General features: G+C 39.9%; 1 protein-coding gene across 4 annotated transcripts in view; it reads left to right on the forward strand.

Moving 5' to 3' along the window:
- The window catches only part of CACNA1C (calcium voltage-gated channel subunit alpha1 C), a 1,048,429-nt gene that overhangs the window by 782,183 nt on the left and 247,537 nt on the right, over positions 1-18,709 (forward strand). For all 4 annotated transcript variants that reach the window (XM_036758696.1, XM_036758693.1, XM_036758694.1 and 1 more), the window contains exons 8-9: positions 4,577-4,680; positions 11,742-11,914. In XM_036758696.1, the coding sequence (XP_036614591.1) occupies positions 4,577-4,680; positions 11,742-11,914 (277 nt within the window). The remainder of the gene's footprint in view (positions 1-4,576; positions 4,681-11,741; positions 11,915-18,709) is intronic.

Here is an 18,709-nt window from a genome sequence, read left to right on the forward strand (position 1 = left end):
ATTCAGTAGCCAGAGCCAAACCCCAGATGGTCCAGGCTTGGCTCAAGGTCAACCATTGTGTCAGTCTCTTCAATATGGCCAATATCTTTTGGAGACCAGAGTGCCATGGTGTCTTTGGTTCTATGCCCTTTATCCACAGTTGGCTACTTCTGAGGCCAGGGTGATCTCTATTCACACCTAGTTAGCTGGGCCGTGTCTGTGTTTGAAAAAACTGCTTTCTTTGGGGGATTGAGTTTACCTCCTCATATAGCCTTGACACTCTTCTTTGGCCAAGTTTGGCTCTTTCCAGTACATATGATTTCCATTTAAATGTTTTTCAAGCAATACTGGTTAACCTGGAGGAAATAAGGAAAGAGAGGAAATATCAAGAAATTAATGAAGGCCAATCACAGGCTTTTTAGTATAAGAAAATAAGTTGATGCAGAGAAGAAAGGCAGAATCCATTCTTAGACTTGAGGTCCACTTGGTGACCTATAAGACTTCTATCCTCCCATTCCCAGCATGCATAATGACAAAGGTTACAAATGCCCAACAATTCATTTAGCCACTACTTCAAACTGTTGACTCTTTCAACAGTGAATCTTGCCAAACCTGACACAATATATAAGCCTGAGTTACTTTTGTAGGTTTTACATAGTCAACCTTTTCATGTCAAGTGACAAGCTCCCCATTAATCAGCAAGAGTATTCACTCAAAAGCCCCCTTACCTCATTCTGAATAGCTATTTCTAAGGCTAGAACCTCAAGAGAAAATATCATGCAACATTATATAGAAATACAGTTGGATAAACTTGTCTAGAAGTGGCAAAAGATGAGGAAAACCTAGAGATGGGAATTGCTTCTCCTTTTACTTTTTAAGAAATTCTCAAGTAGATTTAGAGGTTGTTTATTTCCTCCAGCAATTAGATATTGGTTTTAGCATATTGCTTTGGGTTTTAAATTCATAGGGTCATAGATTTAGGGCTATAGGTGACCTTAAAGTTCATCTAATCCCTTGATTCTGTTCACAAAATAGTGGAGATCATTGAATTATGTGGTTTCTCCATCCAATTCCTTTTGAGTCATGAACACAGTAATCTCCGTTCTGTCACTCTTGCTTTGTAGGTCCTTATGGTTTCCAATGAGAGGAGTCAAGACATGACTCCTTGTTCTTTGGGGAGTTTTCTGGGCTTCTCTACTATATGTTTAAGACAAGAATAGCCTCACAAAAGTAAGGACACAATAGTAATAATAATTCACATTCCAGTAGCACTTGAAGGTTTCCAAATGATTCTCCTCCAACAACCCTGAAAGGTAGCTAGTACAAGAATTCCTGTGGTCCTTTGAACTGAGACTTAAAAACATTAAGTGCTTTTTTCCCATGATCACTCATAAGTTTCAGATCTTGGCTGCAAACCTGGATCTCCTGACTCCAAGGTTCTTTCTAGGATGCACCAGAATAAAGAATTTCAGAATTAATTCAACCCATATTTGAATAAGAATCCTCTCTCCAACAGCCCCGACAAGTGTTCATCTAACCTTTTCCTGAAGACTTCCAATGATGAGTAACTTATTCTACTCCAAAGCATCATACTCAGAGATGTGCTTGTAATGTTTAGCAATCAGCTCTCTGGAAGAGAAAAAAAAGTACCCATGGCAGATTATTAAATCCGTATCATTAATATTTTTCCTTTCACTTTCTTAAATCTAGTCCAGAAACCAAACAACAAATCAAGCCCTGATTTGTAGTGCTTACCAATTTCTGAGGCATAAAATGTTCACACTGAAAATTTAACAATAGGCTCTTGAAGTTTGATCTGACTCCAGCACACCCCTGATTATATTCTACTTTTAGATATATAAAGTTAGAAAAAAAGCTGAAATCAGCATCTCTGCAACTTTTGCCCATTCCCCTGCATAAATCTGTAGCCACCTAGAAAGGGTGTTAGCAAATTAGGATTTTTTTTTAATTTGGGGCTATTGTTTTTGGTTTTTCTCATCTTTTCTTTTGGAAATAGTTCCATTCCAACTTCAGTAGCATTGTGTGATTTCCATTCGGTCTCCTCCTTGCTTCCCTCACCTCCCCCCACCATAATAACAAGTGGCCCAGAATAATGACTTTCAATAAAGAAAATAAACCTGACAAGCAATAACGAAATATTTCATTCTGGCTCCTAGAAAATGAGCTGATGTTGACAGCACACGCACATGCGCGCGCGCGCGCACACACACACACACACACACACACACACACACACACACACAAAGATGAACATCCTAATAGCCTCCTCACACTCCTACCCCCATCGTTATTTGTCCCTTCTCTCATACTGTCCACCTGTCTTTTGAGAACAAAAGCAAATCACTGAAAAAATAAAGAATCTACAGATCAAGGGATTTTCAATGAAGTAATACAAGCCCTTCATATTACAGATGAGAAAACAAGTCTAGAAATGTAGAATGACTTGTATATGGCTAGGTGGTGGCAGTGCCAGGATTAAAGCCTTGGTCTCCTGACCACTCTTTCATTGCATCTAGGCTGCCTCTCACAAGAAAGTTAAAGAGATAGTGGAAAATGAAGAGTGGCATCTGGGAGAGTTTGCCAATACAGAATCAACAGGGTTTGCCAACTGGTTGGATATGGGGGAATTCAGCAGTCAAAGTTAAAGATGAATCAAATATTACAAGCCCAGGTGACTGGATAGATGGTGGTGGCATCATAGAATTAGAGAATTAGCAATGGTTTTGGGGAAATGAGAGGTGTTCATTTTTAGGTGTATTGTCTCAAGTGTCAGCAGGATGTTGGGATGGAATTATCTGGCAGGGAGGTCTAGGGAGAGATTGGGATGAGTCAGAGATTTTGATTTTGGAGCTGCCTGCATAAATGCTAAATGAAGTCATAGGACTAAATGAGATCACTTACAGAATCTAGAAAGAGGTGAGAGTTAAGGATAGGAACCTGGAGAAAAAAACCATTTAAGGGTAGAAGGATCATAGATAATTGGTAAAAAACAAAACAAAACAAAACAAAAGGGATCTCACTGGCCATCCAGTGCACCCCCTTTCTTTACAGATGAGGAAACTGAAGTCTAAGGTTGTTTAGTGACTTGTCAGAGATGATATTTGAACCCAAGTCCTCAAGAATCAATGGTCTTTCCACCATACCAGGCAGAGGAAATATGATTCTATAGTCAGCCAGGTTTAAAAGCTCAGTCATCTTTGACTCCTGGCTCATCCTAGCCTTCACCTTCTTCTTCCCCTCACCAGTCCCATCATTGAATCCCATCAATTCAGTGCTTCTTCATCTCGCTTGCCTTCACTGAAGCATAAATACGTGGTTAAGTGTATCTATTGTAGAAGAATTATGCTTTCCATACTATCCCAGCCTAACTAAAAATACCCAAAGGCCTTAATAGACTTCTTTAGCAAATAATCCTTTAACTTAACACTCAGAAAATGGCCAGTTATAGAAATAGCTCAAACACTACATAAGGCAGACCCAACAAGGAGAGAACTAGATATAGCACCGTAGTCCAGTCAGACTGGGTATCTTCCACCACAATATGGTCAAAGTATGTGCTCAACTGTAGGAATGTATTTGAAGTGAGAAGCTATGTGTGGGATGGTATAAATAGGTGACGAGACCTGTCCTGACCCAGGCCTGTGGGTAATTTCACAAGGATAAAGCTGGAGTCATTTTCATGAGCAGTTATGCTTTTTAAAAAGAAACCCCAATGGACATCATAATAGGTGTAAATGAAAGGTTGACAGCCTCATAAATTTTCATCTTCATCAAAAGTTGGTAGACCTCTCCCTCAGAACCTTATCTGCTGGCCTCTCTTTCCTTGCTACAGTGACAGTTAGGTATTCTTTTCTAATATAGAAGTTATTTATCCTAAGATAGTTATCTCCTGCAGCTTCCAGGTTGTCAGTTCCAAGCAGTTTCCAGACATTCCTGGTAGAATATACCAGGGCTATCCCAGGAGCTACACATTGAGATTTATTGGAAACTAGATGGTTTCCTCCTTCCTCTTCATTCAACTACTTTAGCTATGCTAGTAAAGTCTTGGGAGGGTGAGGCATTATACGTAAGGTCATATAGTTAGAAAGTCTTCAATGGCCTTAGGTGCAGTAGAAGCTTTGATATTCATGTCAACCTACTCTGATCCTGCTTGGTCACCCCTTCATTGGTTTGTCTCACCAACTCCTAGTAATATCAGCTAGCTAATTTGGAAATTATTTATTGGTGGGAACACTTGCTTATACAGGAGAAAGGACATTAAATCTGGTCTCAGTTAAATTTTTTCTCTCTTGAATATGGCGCTAAACCAACAGAAAGTACAAGGCTATAGTCTCCTCTAAGTAGTTGCTTTCAAACCTCTCAAGGACCATAACAACTCAAGTGCTTGTTATAGGAAAAGGATTGATGATGCCAAAAGGAAAAAAGTGGTAATAATGTTCATGGAGGAAAATGAAGTCCAGGCTAATGGGTCCTGTTCTGTTTACATACTTTCCCACCTGCCTTTCTGCTCTAACATGTTTCTGCTTTCTTTCTCTCCTAACTTCCTTTCTCTCCCAACTTTCCTTCATCTTTCCAGATGCAAGACGCAATGGGCTATGAGTTACCTTGGGTGTATTTTGTCAGTCTGGTCATCTTTGGATCCTTTTTCGTTCTAAATCTGGTTCTCGGTGTATTGAGCGGGTAAGCTGACCATCTCCATGTCCTTTTTCCAATGCAGCCGAGCAGGGCTCCATCACCAGGATCTTCGTGGATGGGACCCTTGTGGATGTAGGAAACACAGAAAATCAAAATCTCTTGGTTCAAATAAAATCACTCATATATTGACAATATTTGGCTTCTAATTTGGCCTAGAAGGAGAGTTAGGTCCCAACATTCCTGATACCAGTGACTTGGGTGCCCAGTGGAGCTTTGCCATGCTCGGTTGCAGAGTGTGCCTCACTAACTATCATTCCATTCTTCCAGGTCAATGATGCCGTAGGAAGGGACTGGCCCTGGATCTATTTTGTTACACTAATCATCATAGGGTCATTTTTTGTTCTTAACTTGGTTCTCGGTGTCCTTAGCGGGTAAGCAGTACCAAAGAAAACGTTACTGTTTTTCACTTGTTTTATTTATTCTTTTCATTCTTGGCTTTACACTTTCTCTAGATCTCACCGAACCTAGTGAGACAAATGAGTCCGTTTCAGGAACCTTTAAACAAATGGCCTTGGCCTGTTTGGGTAAAAAGCACAGACTCCCAATGATCAATCCACTGGTGTGGATAATAGACAATAGGGTGAACAGATGGCTCCAGTGAGAGATGACCAGGCTGATATGGCATTCATTATAGCAGCCATGTCAGTGCCACCCCAAGTAGCCTTTCCTCGTGGATGGCAAGCAGGATGCTCTGTTGCACACCATAGCATGAAGCTTAGTTTCTTTTAAGTAGGGAATGCAAAACATTCAATTGGTATCAGGGAGGGCTCATAGAGGTTGTTTCTTAACATATGTAGCAGCCTTGGAGCCACCTATTTGCCAGAATTACAAGGTCATAGTAGGCCTTTAAAAAAGAATGTGACTTATTTTCATTTAGCTTTGTTTTGTACAACTGGAAGACTATTGGGTTGGGTTTTTTTATTCATCACCTAGTAAAATGTATACATTATTTTATAGACCAAAGGACCTTATTGCTGATGTACCTTTTTCTCAATGGAAAGGGAATTTGCTCATTTAAAGACATAAACTATGTAGGAATATGAGGGGTAAATTATAATTATGCTCAGTTTCCAAGAGAAAGTCTTCATTAACCCAACCCATTACTGTATGCTAAAGGAATGAGATTCAATATAGCTTTGAAGTCAGATTTTTTGAAAAGTGGAGAAAATGGGGTATGATTGGGGTATTAAATATCCCATGGGTAGACATCTGTGCACCTTGGGGAGCCAGCTGAATGCCTCCTCACCACCCACCTACCCTGCCATATGCTCAAACCAGCCATGCCAAGACTGGCCCTTAAAAACCCTTACTGGTGAGCTTTTGGTTCGTTGTTGCTGCTCTGTTGCCGCTTTTGCTGAACTACATCTGTGATGACCTTATAGCTATTTTGGTCCCCAGTCAGAGCAGTTCAGATCAACTTCTTTTAGTAACCTTTCCTAGATGCCAAGGGCCATTAAAGCCAAGAGACAGTCAGAGAAAAAAGCTTGCCTGTCATTGCCAGCTTGTACATAAGTCAGGAGTAATTACTGCTAAGCCCCAGAGAGATTGGGAACATCACAGAATTGGTGTTCTTGGTCTCTGAAATTGGGGGAGAGTGGACCACTTTCACCTCACCACCACTCCCTGTCTCCTCTCTAGTGTGGGCAACTTATTTGCCAATTATGCTGGCCTAATCCCTTTTTTTCATTCCAAGGTGAAAACTTTTAAGGGGACATAGTAAATAGAAGTGGGAGGACAGGCAAGATCCTCTGATCTAATGCATGGAAGGTGGGGGGCATTTTGGTTATATTTTATGGTTATATTCCAACACAAGAAAATATGTGTCTTTAGGTTCTTCAGCTCTCAAAGATAATCTTGAAACTATAGCCCAGTCCCACTCTACCCCCTAGAAGATAGGTAGGTAAAGAGGGATGGAAAGAGAAAGGAGAGATTGCCCATACCAACAATTATTTAATAGAATACATAATGTTATAATTAGAAGGGGCCTTTTTGATCTTATAGAACAACCTACTCATTTTATAGATAAAAAAGTCGAGACCCAGAGAGCTGAAGCAAATTGACCAAAATCCCACCTGTTCTAAATGGCAGAGTCAAGATTTGAAATCATGTCCTCTGTCTAAAGAGTAAGTGCTCTTTTCCCTATACCATACTGGTCCCCTGACTCTCAACTTAGAGCACTCTCCTTTTTAACCATACTTCCTGTTTCTGAACCCACAATGAATGACACTAAATAGTGTTCTAAGTCAGAACTTTAAGGATTAAACCAAAAGTAACCCAATTATCCTCTTTCCTAAATCTGAGTAACTGCCAAATCCTCTTCACAGAAATCTGAAGTTGAAGATTGGGATGAGATCATGAAATTTATTTGTCTTCTGGGATCTTGCAATTTTCATCCTTGGGATCTGTCTCTAATGTATATATCACCAACAGAGAAGCCCCTTTCTTCATAGCTGGCATAACAAAGCAGGTTGAGTTGAGACATCAAGTAAAGACAAAAAAAAATCCACTTAAAGCCAAAAGTTGGCCTGAGTTACTTCATCATTAGTTCCCCAAACCATTTCCAACTATCTTCAGTCAGTACTAGAGTCAGGTATCTCTGATAAATTCCTTAACCTTTGAGTATACAAATCTATTCAATGATCCTTCCTGGAAATCTTACTACAAAGTACCATACAAACAATTCTTGATGATACTACTGTGTTCCTCATGGCCAAAGCTCTGCCCTCCAGAGCTCTTGGCAAGACCATCTGCTCTGCCTGTGCCAGATTCTCTGCCTAGGGAAGATAATCAGAGAAGAAGCTGGAGGAAAAGGAAAAATTGGGAAGGAAACAGTTGTCCTTCCAAGGAGGTCACTAGCAGCTAATCCTCTGCTGAGGAAGCAGGGAACTATGCATAGATTTTCTCAAACATCTGGATTCTCAAAACTAAAGCTACTTTTTCTAACTTTTTCCCACTGGCTGATCAAATAGTCACCTGATCTAACCAGGCAAGAGGGAACAAAATCACCAACTAGAATAATAGTCCCAGGTCATTTAGTGTAAGGTAGTCACTTCTACAAACCTCAGTAACTCCTGTGGGGATCTCTGAGATAGAAAACAGCATAGCTACCATAGCATAGCTCAACTGTTTGGCAGTATGGAAAACACAAATAAGCTCAGCCCTTCACATCTTAATATCATCGAAGGAGAACATGCATTACAAAAGAATTTAATAAGTGATATTTATCAAAGTAACCCTGAATCATAAAAAAATTAAACTATATTCAGCTCTATTCACAAAGTCAAAAAATCTGTACTTCATTTTAGAAAGTTTTCCAATAAAAATTGTTTAGAATAAAATAATTTCCATGCTGCAAGAATTATGCTTAGGGCAGCTGTGGTCAAATGGAAAACAATGGATTTGGTGAAGACCTAGCTTCATTTATTAGTGTGACCTTGACATGTAACCTTTCCTCTCCTAGAAAATGGGAAAAGTAATGTTTGCACTACTTATCTCAGGCATTGTTGTTAGGAGCAAATGAGATAATGTATACAAAGTATTTTGTAAATCATAAAGCATTATGCGAATGTCAACTCTCGTTTGTCTGGCATTGACATGGGATGAGGGACCTTTATAATGCCATTTCCAGATGATGGTGATGATGATTATGGTGATGGTGATGATGAAGAAATTGCAAATGATAGTAGTGGTGATTATATTAATTTTTCATTAAACCAGAATATTTCATTCACTGAAAATGCCATGTAAATGAGATACTACATGACATTCATATCACACTACACATTCAAATTATATACATATGTGTATACACATACACATATATACATTCATCATCTCATTTGTTTTCACAATAGCCTTGTGAGTTGGGTAAGGCAGGTATTTTCCCCATTTGCCCCTTAATTACAATCCCCTGAAGAAGCTTCACTTTCAAGGGCTAAAGACAATTATAGTGACAAGTTTGAGATTGTTCCTGAAGTTGTCTTTGAGACTGAATCAGCTAATATCCCACAGAATTTAAAATCTTCAACATTTTTTCTTCTAAAGAGAACAAAAAATGCCTTCAGTTGGCAAAAACTTGGAACTCTTTGGCTTAATAATCATTATGTCTCTGACCGAGATGACCCTGACCCAAGAATAGAAAGGAAGAAGCAATTATTTAATGGAGGAGGAAATTTATAACCTGTGGGGTTCTGATGAATTGCCACAGATTCAATTTGTTCAGATTCAAAACTCTGTTTTAGAAGACTTGAAGTGAAAAAGCTAGGAAATGCACTTCTATGGGTAAGTAGGCAAGAGGCTTCATGAGCTTCTAAGGGAATTTCTGTCACTCAAAGCTGTGACTTTGGAATAAGATTTAAAATTGGAAAAAACTTTAAAGCTCATCGAGTCCACCAGTCTATGTGGCCTAGACTTTTCAACTACATCTCCCTTTGTGTGTTTTACATTTCTAAACAACAGCACAGGGACTCTCAGACCTGTTTTTCTTGGTAGCCATTGCAGGTGATGAATCTATTTCTTCCTTGTGACAAAATCCAGGGCCGCGACTGATTATCAGTCCCAAGGCCCAACACAGCTCCCATCAGGTTAGGGTTTAAATGTCTTCATTAGCTCAGGCCCCAGTGCAGAAAGATGGCTGGCGTTCAAGTAAGAAGATAAAGGAGCTGGACTCTGCCATCCAGCAAATCATTACTGTTTCAGGTTTGGCTGAGACCAGCCATTATTCCCCTCCTCACTGCTACACATCTGGTTTATGCCATAGGAACGTTGGGCATACAGGAGGATCATCTCAAAGTATGTAATTGAACCATTCAAGGAAATGAAGTCCTAGGACCCATGAAAGTTAGGTATTTTATAAGCAAATGCAAAACCTTGCATTTTTCATCCCCCACATTTTTAGTGAGCTTCACTTATGGTTTTGCTTTCACGGATGATTCTCATTCCACTGGGTTCCAAAATAAAAATGGCTTTACTTCCCCAACTCTGATTTGTTCTAGGTTCTGGACAAGTCTCCTTGCCTCTTGGAACCTATTTTATTTATTAAATGAGGGACTTTTCAAGGTCTTTCAGCTCTAAAATCCTATTATCCTATCATCCCTCTAAAGGGAGTTCTGATTATGACCAGAACCTGAACTCTCTCCTATTCTGGATTGCCTCTAACAAAAAGTGGAATATTTAATTACTCAATGCCCTCCTGATTCTGGTACTTGCCCCATTCCATAGGAAATTAGTTAGGGATTCATTTTCTATTAGGAATGGGAAAGGAATAGATAACAGGATAGGCCTTGAAAGGTAGTCTCCCAGGGAAGTCAAGTAATTAACAAACTGAAATGGAATTCTGGATGAAGGGCACTATCCCTTGGGGGCAGGATTGAGGTGGGGTTAGCAATGGAAGGCAGATAAGCCAGCATTGCTGCCTGCTGCACACTACTATTGGCACATCAACATGATTAAGTGCTACTGGGGGCGGGGGTGGGTTTGGGGGTGTCCATCTTCAGTGCCAGCTGTCATTCTGGTACTTTTTCTGTAACATAAAAACTCCCTAGGAAAGTACATGGAGTTGTGTGGTTGGCTGGCCAGGAGCCAGGGAAAGAGAAAGTTAAATCCAATTAGAATTGGATTCAATAAAAATTAAAAAGAAAACTCAATCCAAGCCAGAATGTCTTTAAGGAAACAGTTGAAGAGAAGTCATTAGAATGAGCCTCCCCCAACCCCACCTCTCCCAACTAAAGAAAAAGTTCCCTGTCCCACTTTTCCTGACTTCCTTCCTGCTAACTATTCTAACATACAGCCAGAAACCCAACGAATATCATTCCAACCAAATGATGAATGTGGTAAGCAGTGCAGTCAGACTGCAGAGACAAAATGCTCACCCTCAAAAGTACACGTGGTAATAATGCTGCCACTTAATTGGCCATCCTGTGGTTCACCTGGGCTGCCCTTCCGTCTTCCCTATTTGGATATTTATTCCAACTGAAACATCAGGCTGTGGGAAAGAAATTTCATCCTATCCCAGTTGACGTCTATAAGTTCTCAGCTTCTGGTTGGATCTTTTCAGGCAGAGAATGGGAAAACTAAAACTGCAGGTACTCACTAAATTATTCTCTTAGTCCCCTTGGAACCAACATGGTGGGGAATAAATTAGCAGTGATTCTTCTGTGAAAGCTGAAAGCTAATCTTATCAGCAGCACCAGCCCCACCACCCCACCATTCTTAACACACATGCATGCACACACACATAGAATCATCCCCCACCCCCATACACATGAATCTGAGTTCAGGAGAATAAAGCAAAAGAGCTTCATATGGAATTCAAGATAACATAAGGAATCACAGTCAAATAGACAAACAAGAACCAGTGTCCCAGCAAAGTTCTAGTTCCATCGAAATCACTATTTTAAAATTAAATTTATCTTTCAATTTTCATATTATCTGAGGTTCTTTTTTAAAATAAAGAGTATTTTCTTGTGTTTGGAATCTTCGATATTTATTTTTTTTCTTTATGGGAAAGAACCTTTGGTCTAAAAAATCATTTTGGACATGCTAACAGATATTGGATGTTCTTAAATGTGGAGAATAGAGACTGCAGAGACCAAGGCACTGATTGACCCTGAGACTTCCCGTGTTGTCTAAGTAGTAGGATGCTGGCTGGTATATGTTTAAAGAGGGATGAAATCATGGATTCCATTCTTTAAGTTTTCATAACTGCTGCACATAAGGGATTCTTAGAGAGTAGGTGCTGTAGAAATGCTAAGATCATGATCTAATGTAGAGGCAACCTTCCCCATCCCCATTTAGGCTATTTTGTGATGGTTCTAGAGATCCTCTCCAATGCTTCTTCCCTAGTCATGTGACAAGAAGTGGAGTGTATAGAGTATCTATCAGAGGTAGGGGTATATGGGCAGGTTTTCCTATGGAACCCCATCTAATCCTGTTGTTTTTTCAATATCCCCACATCTCCTCCCCTTCCTGATTTCCTCCTCTTCCTCCTCTCTCCCTATTTCCTCCCATCCCATCCACTACATACTACTCCCACACTCTCTCACCAGAGAGTTTTCCAAAGAGAGAGAGAAGGCAAAGGCTCGAGGAGACTTCCAGAAGCTGCGAGAGAAGCAGCAGCTGGAGGAGGACCTCAAAGGCTACCTGGACTGGATCACTCAAGCTGAAGATATTGACCCTGAGAATGAAGATGAAGGCATGGATGAGGAGAAACCCCGAAATAGTAAGCAACTCTTCTTTATCTTTGGGCTTGGTGTTGTGAGGGAGGGAGCAGAGGTCAGAGACTTCTCTCATGCAAATGTCTATAGAGTTCAGTAGTAAGCCCTCTTGGGACAAGTTTATTCTCATAATTGGAGCATTGTGATATTAATGGTAGAGAGAATAGAGACATGGTTGTAAAATAAAATCTTTACCATTGGTCCAAAGAACTTCACATTTCCTTCTGATATCTTTAACATTAAAACGTGTGTGTGTGCGTGTGTGTGTGTGTGTGTGTGTGTGTGTGTGTGTGTGTGTGTATGTATGGAGGGGGAGGAGAAGGAATAATTGATAACTGCTAATAAAGATTCCCTTTTTAAGAAGGCACTTTTATAAGCCAACATTGTTACCTTTTCATCTATTCTTTTGCATGCCAGGTTACATTTTCCAAACAACTGGAAAACTTTTCTATTTCATAGGATGGAAAACTTTTCTATTCCATAGGATTCTTCCTCCTAATATTTGGTGGCTCCAGGTACTTCCTATACAGAGAATTGAACCTGACCTAACTGGGAATTTGGGGAAGGGAGAAGATGGAAGAGGAAAAGTAGAAGCTCCTCATTGGCAATGGTAGAGGACACAAGTCTATGATACTCAAGTCATAGTTAAGAGCATCCTTTCTTATTCCACTGATTGATTGGATGAATTTGTCAGATTCATCCTTTGTGATCAATTCATCTGAAAACACAAAAGCATAACCAAGCCAGCCTACAATGTGGACTATTTTTTAAATGGATTAAGAAGGATTTTAGGCAAGAAAGACCAGTTTTGAATGAATTGTCTAGAAGGTTGGAGACAGAGTGTCTAGTTGTATGAAGAGGATGAGGATTGCTACCAAAGATCAATTTCTGGGGAAACATTTTGATATAGCTGGAATTTAGGTACTTTTGGCAGGCATATTCACTAGACGACTTCTTTTCAGCACTGCGTCAAAGGGAAGGGTTGTCCTGAAAGAGAGTGAGAATTACCTCTTAAAAACAGGAGAATTAGGACCTCAGCTCAAACACTCAACAAATTTCAAGGTTGGCATCCTTATCTCGTGATTAATGGCTGTGAGCATTATTCTCAGTATATGTTATTTTAGAAGTTCATTATGCACCATTTCATGGGCTGCCATTCACCATCCACAGGGACATGTTGTCCCCAGCCCAGAGCAAAAACTTCTATGATAGTTCATCTTTCTCCTTTGTGCCCATTAAATCAGCTAATTCCAGGAAGTGAGCTCAGACCCTTGAGTGTGCTGTGTTGCTATTACAAACTAGTTGCCTTTCGTGTCCTGGAAAAACTTGTCTATCCAAATTCTAAACCAAGATTTGGAAACAGAACATCCCACCCCAAGGTCAGTTGAGGCTAAAGTGTTCAAATGTTATGTCCAATGCTTAGTGCATATGTGACCTTGACCAAGTCACTTATTCACCACCACTCCCTCCCCCAAACTCATTCTTGTCCTTTGTAAATGAGAGGGTTAGACTACCTGGCCTCTGATGTCCCAGTTCTAAGTCTATGATCCTTAGATAACTTTGAAATCTGAAGTCTCATAAGCCTGTGATTCTATAAAGAAATGCAGGGGAGAGAGATCTTGGACCTATAACATTCAAGGTTCCAGGTCCACTGAACTAAGTTCAAGTCTTACCTCAGACACTGCTGTGACCTTGGTCAAGTCACATAACTCCTTCCTGCTTCAGTTTTCTCATCTGTAAAATGAGGATAATAATAGCACCTATCTCCCAAGATTTTTGTGAGGATAAAATGAGAGAATATTTATAAAGTGCTTCGTAAACTTTAAAGCACTATATAAAAGCTAGCTATTATTAGTCATAATAATAATAATACAGTGGACATTAAGGATTTTAATTCCTTTCGAGTAGTGATGCATCATGCTCTGGGTTTTGTTTCTGTCCTGAAACAGCTGTGTTTTACTAGAAGCAGGATGGGAATTATGAAGAATTTAGCCCCAGGCTTCAGGCTGTTAGCTCCTGGATAGCAGATTTTGCTTTTGGCCCTCAGGATTTCACCTTTGTCTAATATCTAGACTTCCCAAATCTCTAAATCCATATTGGGAGGTACCAAGCCTTCTAGACATACTGACTTCAGAGCTAGTCTGGCTCCTCAAGTTCAGAGATCTGACACACCTGAACCCTAGTTACATGCCTTCCCTTTCTCTGATGCTACCACCAAATGGGAAGACCCAGTCTAATCAATTACTTCTTCCTTTCTATCTTCTATCTGCAAAGACTCCAGTTCAAAAGTTTCTATTTTAGGCGTTTATTTATAAGAAAGGCTACACAAATTCAGAAGTAATATGAATGCAGGTAATTGCAAATGTATTAAAGAAATCAATCTTCTCCTAGATGGAGTACCATCTAAGTTTTCTAAATTCATCCTTAATGAAAGTTCTCCATGGCTAATTTAACCACCTTGATTCCATCTAGGCCAGAGCATCAATCCCTTGTGGCCTCACACAGAATGGACTTCAAACACTTAAGTTTTCTGGATCAGACTCATTAGATCATTCTTCCATTTTCAGCCAACGAGGAAGTCTCCTAATTTGAATGCACCTGTACTTATCAAACGCATAATCTTTAGCTAACTTGTTTCCCCTTCCTCTCTTTAGGAGAGAGGAAAAATCCATCACAAAATTTTCCCATTAGAATAATTCAGCCCAAGTCCATACCAGATACCTTTACTTTATTCAAGATAATATTAGTTTATAAGCTATAAGCAGCTGGGTGGTACAGTGGATAGAATACTAGACTGAAGTCAGAAAGATCTGAGTTCAAATGTGACCTCCTACACTCAATGACTATATGACCATTGACAAGTCACTTAATTTGTCTGCTTCAGTTTCCTTATCTGTCAAATGAACATAACAATACCACTTAACTCAAAGGGTTCTTAGGAGGAGAAAATGAGAGAATTTAAAATGAGAGCAATTTTTTGTTATTACTCAGTCGTTTTCAGTCATGTCTGACTTTTCATGACCCCATTTGGGGATTTCTTAGCAAAGATACTGGAGTGGTTTGCTATTTCTTCTCCAGCTCATTTGACAGATGAGGAAACTGAGGCAAACAGGATCAAATGCCTTGCCCAGGATCACATAGTTAGTATGTGCCTGAGGCCAGATTTGAACTCACAAAGCCTGTGTCAACTGTGCCACTTATCTGCCTTAAAAGTGCTATATGAACATTAGCTGTTATTATTAGCATCATTATTGTTCCCCCCACCCCCAGATCACTGTCTGGTTGTAGTGCAGGGGCTTGCACAGCTCGATGCAACTATGAGCTGTGCTATGCAGAGTTGCCCGAGATGGACAGATTCAGAACAACCATCAGACTATAGAGGTATAACCTAAATAACATCTGTTATGAATATGAAGTGAAGGTGACAAACAGATTTAAGGGATTCAATCTGGTAGAGTGCCTGAAGAGCTATGAACAGAGGTTTACAATATTGTTGTTGCAACAATCTCGCTGGCAGCTGCTGTGGGGGTGTAAAACCAACAACAAGCAGCTCACAGAATGCTGCAAGCCCAGCTTCTTTTGATCTGCTTTACTAAGGAAAGCAACATTAAGGGGTTAACAAGCTTACTTTAATCCAGCATACAAATATCATTCACTTAGTTCAGGGGAAAAAGCCAGCACCCTGAACTTCAGGGCAAATGCAAACAAATTACAAACATTGACAGACAGACCTTGTCTGATTCAAATCCCAGTTCATAGTTACCAGAGTTTAACCAAGTCCAAACATCCAGGCAAGCTGGAGGACTCCTAACTACAGCTGCCCGGAGTCTCCACATCAGCACTCCGCCAAGAGTGAGAGCCCTAAGCAAATAACTCTGTCTTCTCTTTTTATACAGTTTCAGACGTCATCAAATGTCCTCTGAGCGACCAGAACTTAGGCTCTTACTGTTGGCTCTGGTGTTAGCACCTCCCTTCATTGGCTCCACCTGGAGGCCCATCTTAGTTACCAATTCATATCCACATCGGCTTAGCACCTAATAGATAGGGGTTTGGGCCTGGGGTTTAGCACCTAGTAAGACTCAATCAAAGACACTTAATTAATCATTTTAAAACAGTAAGAAAGTCCCAACTTAATTGATATTACAAGTGTATATGAGGCAGGAGCAAAAAGACATTCCAAAGAAAAAGAAGAATAAGAAAACAAAATGGCTGATGAGGCTTTTCCACATAGCTGAGGAAAGAAGGAAAGGGAAAGGAGAAAGAGATATACCCAATGGAGTGCACAATTCCAGAGAATATCAAGGAGAGATAAGGTTTTCTTAAATGAGCAATGTAAAGAAGTAGGAAAAAAAAAACCAATAGAATAGGAAAGATAAGAGATCGCTTCAAGAAAATTAGGGATATCAAGGAAAAGTTTGGGGGCGAAAATAGGCAAGATAAAAGACAAAAGTGGTAGGGACTTAGAAGCAGAAGAGATTGAGAACACTAAAGAACTTAACAAGTGAGATTTAATATCACCCATAACCATGATAGTGTGGCTATCAATCTGGAGCCAGACATCTTGGAGAATGAAGTCAAGCAGCCCTAGCAAGCATTGCTAGCAATAAGGCCAGTGGAGGTGTTGGAATTCCAGCTGAAACATGATGCTGTTAAAGTGCTGCATCCAATGTGCCGGCAAATTTGGAAAACTCAACAGTGGTCACTAAATTGGCAAAGATCAGTTTACATCCTGGTCCTAAAGAAGGGCAATGCCAAAGAATGTACACAATACCGAGCAGTTGCACTCATTTTACATGCCAGCAAGGTTATGCTTAAGATTCCACAAGCTAGGCTTCAGCAATATGCAAACCAAGAATTACCAGAAGAGCAGGTTGGTTTTTGAAGAGACGGAGGAACTAGTGACTAAATTACCAACATTCACTGGATTACTGAGAAAGCAAGGGAGTTCCAGAAAAACATCTACTTCTGCTTCACTGGCTACATTAAAGCCTTTGACTGTGTGGATCACTACAAAATTTGACAAGTTCTCAAAGAGATGGGAGTGTCGAATCATGTTACTTGTCTCCCAAGGATCCTGTATGCAGGCCAAGAAGCAACAGGTAGAACAAAACAAGGAAAAACTAATTGGTTTAAGTTTGGAAAAGGAGAACAACTAGACTGTATGTTGCCACCTTATTTATTTAACTTATGTGCAGAGTACATCACGTAAAATGCCAGGCTGGATGAATCAAAAGCCGGAATCAAGGTTGCCAGGAGAAATATCAACAATCTCAGATGTGCAGATGATACCACTCTGATGGCAGAAAGTAAAGAGGAATTAAGAAGCTTCTTGATGAGGGTGAAAGAGGAGCGTGTGAAAGCTAGTTTGAAGCTTAAGACACACACACACACACACACACACACACACACACACACACACACAAACAGCCCTAAGATCTTGGTAACTGTTGCCATCACTTCCTGGCAAATAGAGGGAGGAGAAATGGAAGCACTGTCAGATTTTGTATTTTTGAGCTCAAAGATCACTGCAGATGGTGACTGGAGTCATGAAATTAAAAGACGCTCAATGGAAGGAAACTATGGCAAATCTGGACAGCATACTAAAAAGCAGAGACATCACCTCGCCAACAAAGATCCATAAAGTCAAAGCTATGGTTTTTCCAGTGGCAATGTCTGGCTGTAAGAGTTGGACTATAAGGAAAGATGAGCACTGTAGAATAATGTTTTTGATTTGTGGTGCTGAAGAAGATTTTTCAGAGTCCCTTGGACAGCAACGAGGTCAAATCAGTTAATAGCTGAAGAAATTCAGGCTGTTCACTAGAAGGTCAAATACTGAAGCTGAAGCTTTAAATACTTTGGCCCCCTAATTAGAAGATGTGACTCATTGGAAAAGAGTTAGGAAAGTTGAAGACAAAAGGAAAAGGGGACAGCGGAGGATGAGATGGATAGATAGTGTCATAGGAGCAATGAACATGAACTTGGATAGACTTCCAAAGACAGTGGATAGAAGTGCCTGGCATGCTATGGCCCGTGGGGTTACAAAGAATCAGATATCACTAAACAAATGAACAATGACAATGAAATTTTTATTATACTGCAGGAAGTAAAGGTAAGGAAGACACCAGAACTAGAAAGTCAGAAGAAAGTAAACAAGATAAAATTTAGCAAAAAGGATATTAAAGGTAGAGCCCATTGGAATATGTCTATAATGAATTGCAATTAAAATCATAAGTTGGAGAGATCAAACTAGTAGTTAATGGCATATTATGAGTTAGCCAACCTGTATCCCTATCAGCCACATTCAGCTTTTTGGAAGCCTGGTATTCAATTTGCAGCAAATGCATAAGGTAAAGTATTGCATAAGTACCTTCTTAGTCTATTTTATACAATACAACTATTTTTACTAACTTTATTGATGCTGAAGGACATAAAAATAAAATCATGTAATATTCCATTTTCTAATTCTCTTAATTATAATAAATGAATTAGATATTCAGATGTGGGAATGAAAAAGACAATAGCTGTGGATTCTGGCTCCCACCCATAGTCAGAGGCTCATAATTTTATAGATTCAGAGCTGAATGGAACCTTAGAAATCATCTTATCTGTCACCTTCTTTTCATGGACAGGGAAACTTAAGCCCATAAAACTGAAATGACTTTCCCAAGGTCATGCAGACAGTAAGCGGCAGAACTGGAATTTGAACCCATGCCCATTTCTCTATTAGTATACCGTGATGTGGTCATCCTTGACATTGCCATGGTGATGGCTCCCCAAGGGGAGAGATATAGCAGACTGAA

The sequence above is a fragment of the Trichosurus vulpecula genome, chromosome 5, assembly GCF_011100635.1.
Source record: "Trichosurus vulpecula isolate mTriVul1 chromosome 5, mTriVul1.pri, whole genome shotgun sequence".
Taxonomy (NCBI): domain Eukaryota; kingdom Metazoa; phylum Chordata; class Mammalia; order Diprotodontia; family Phalangeridae; genus Trichosurus; species Trichosurus vulpecula.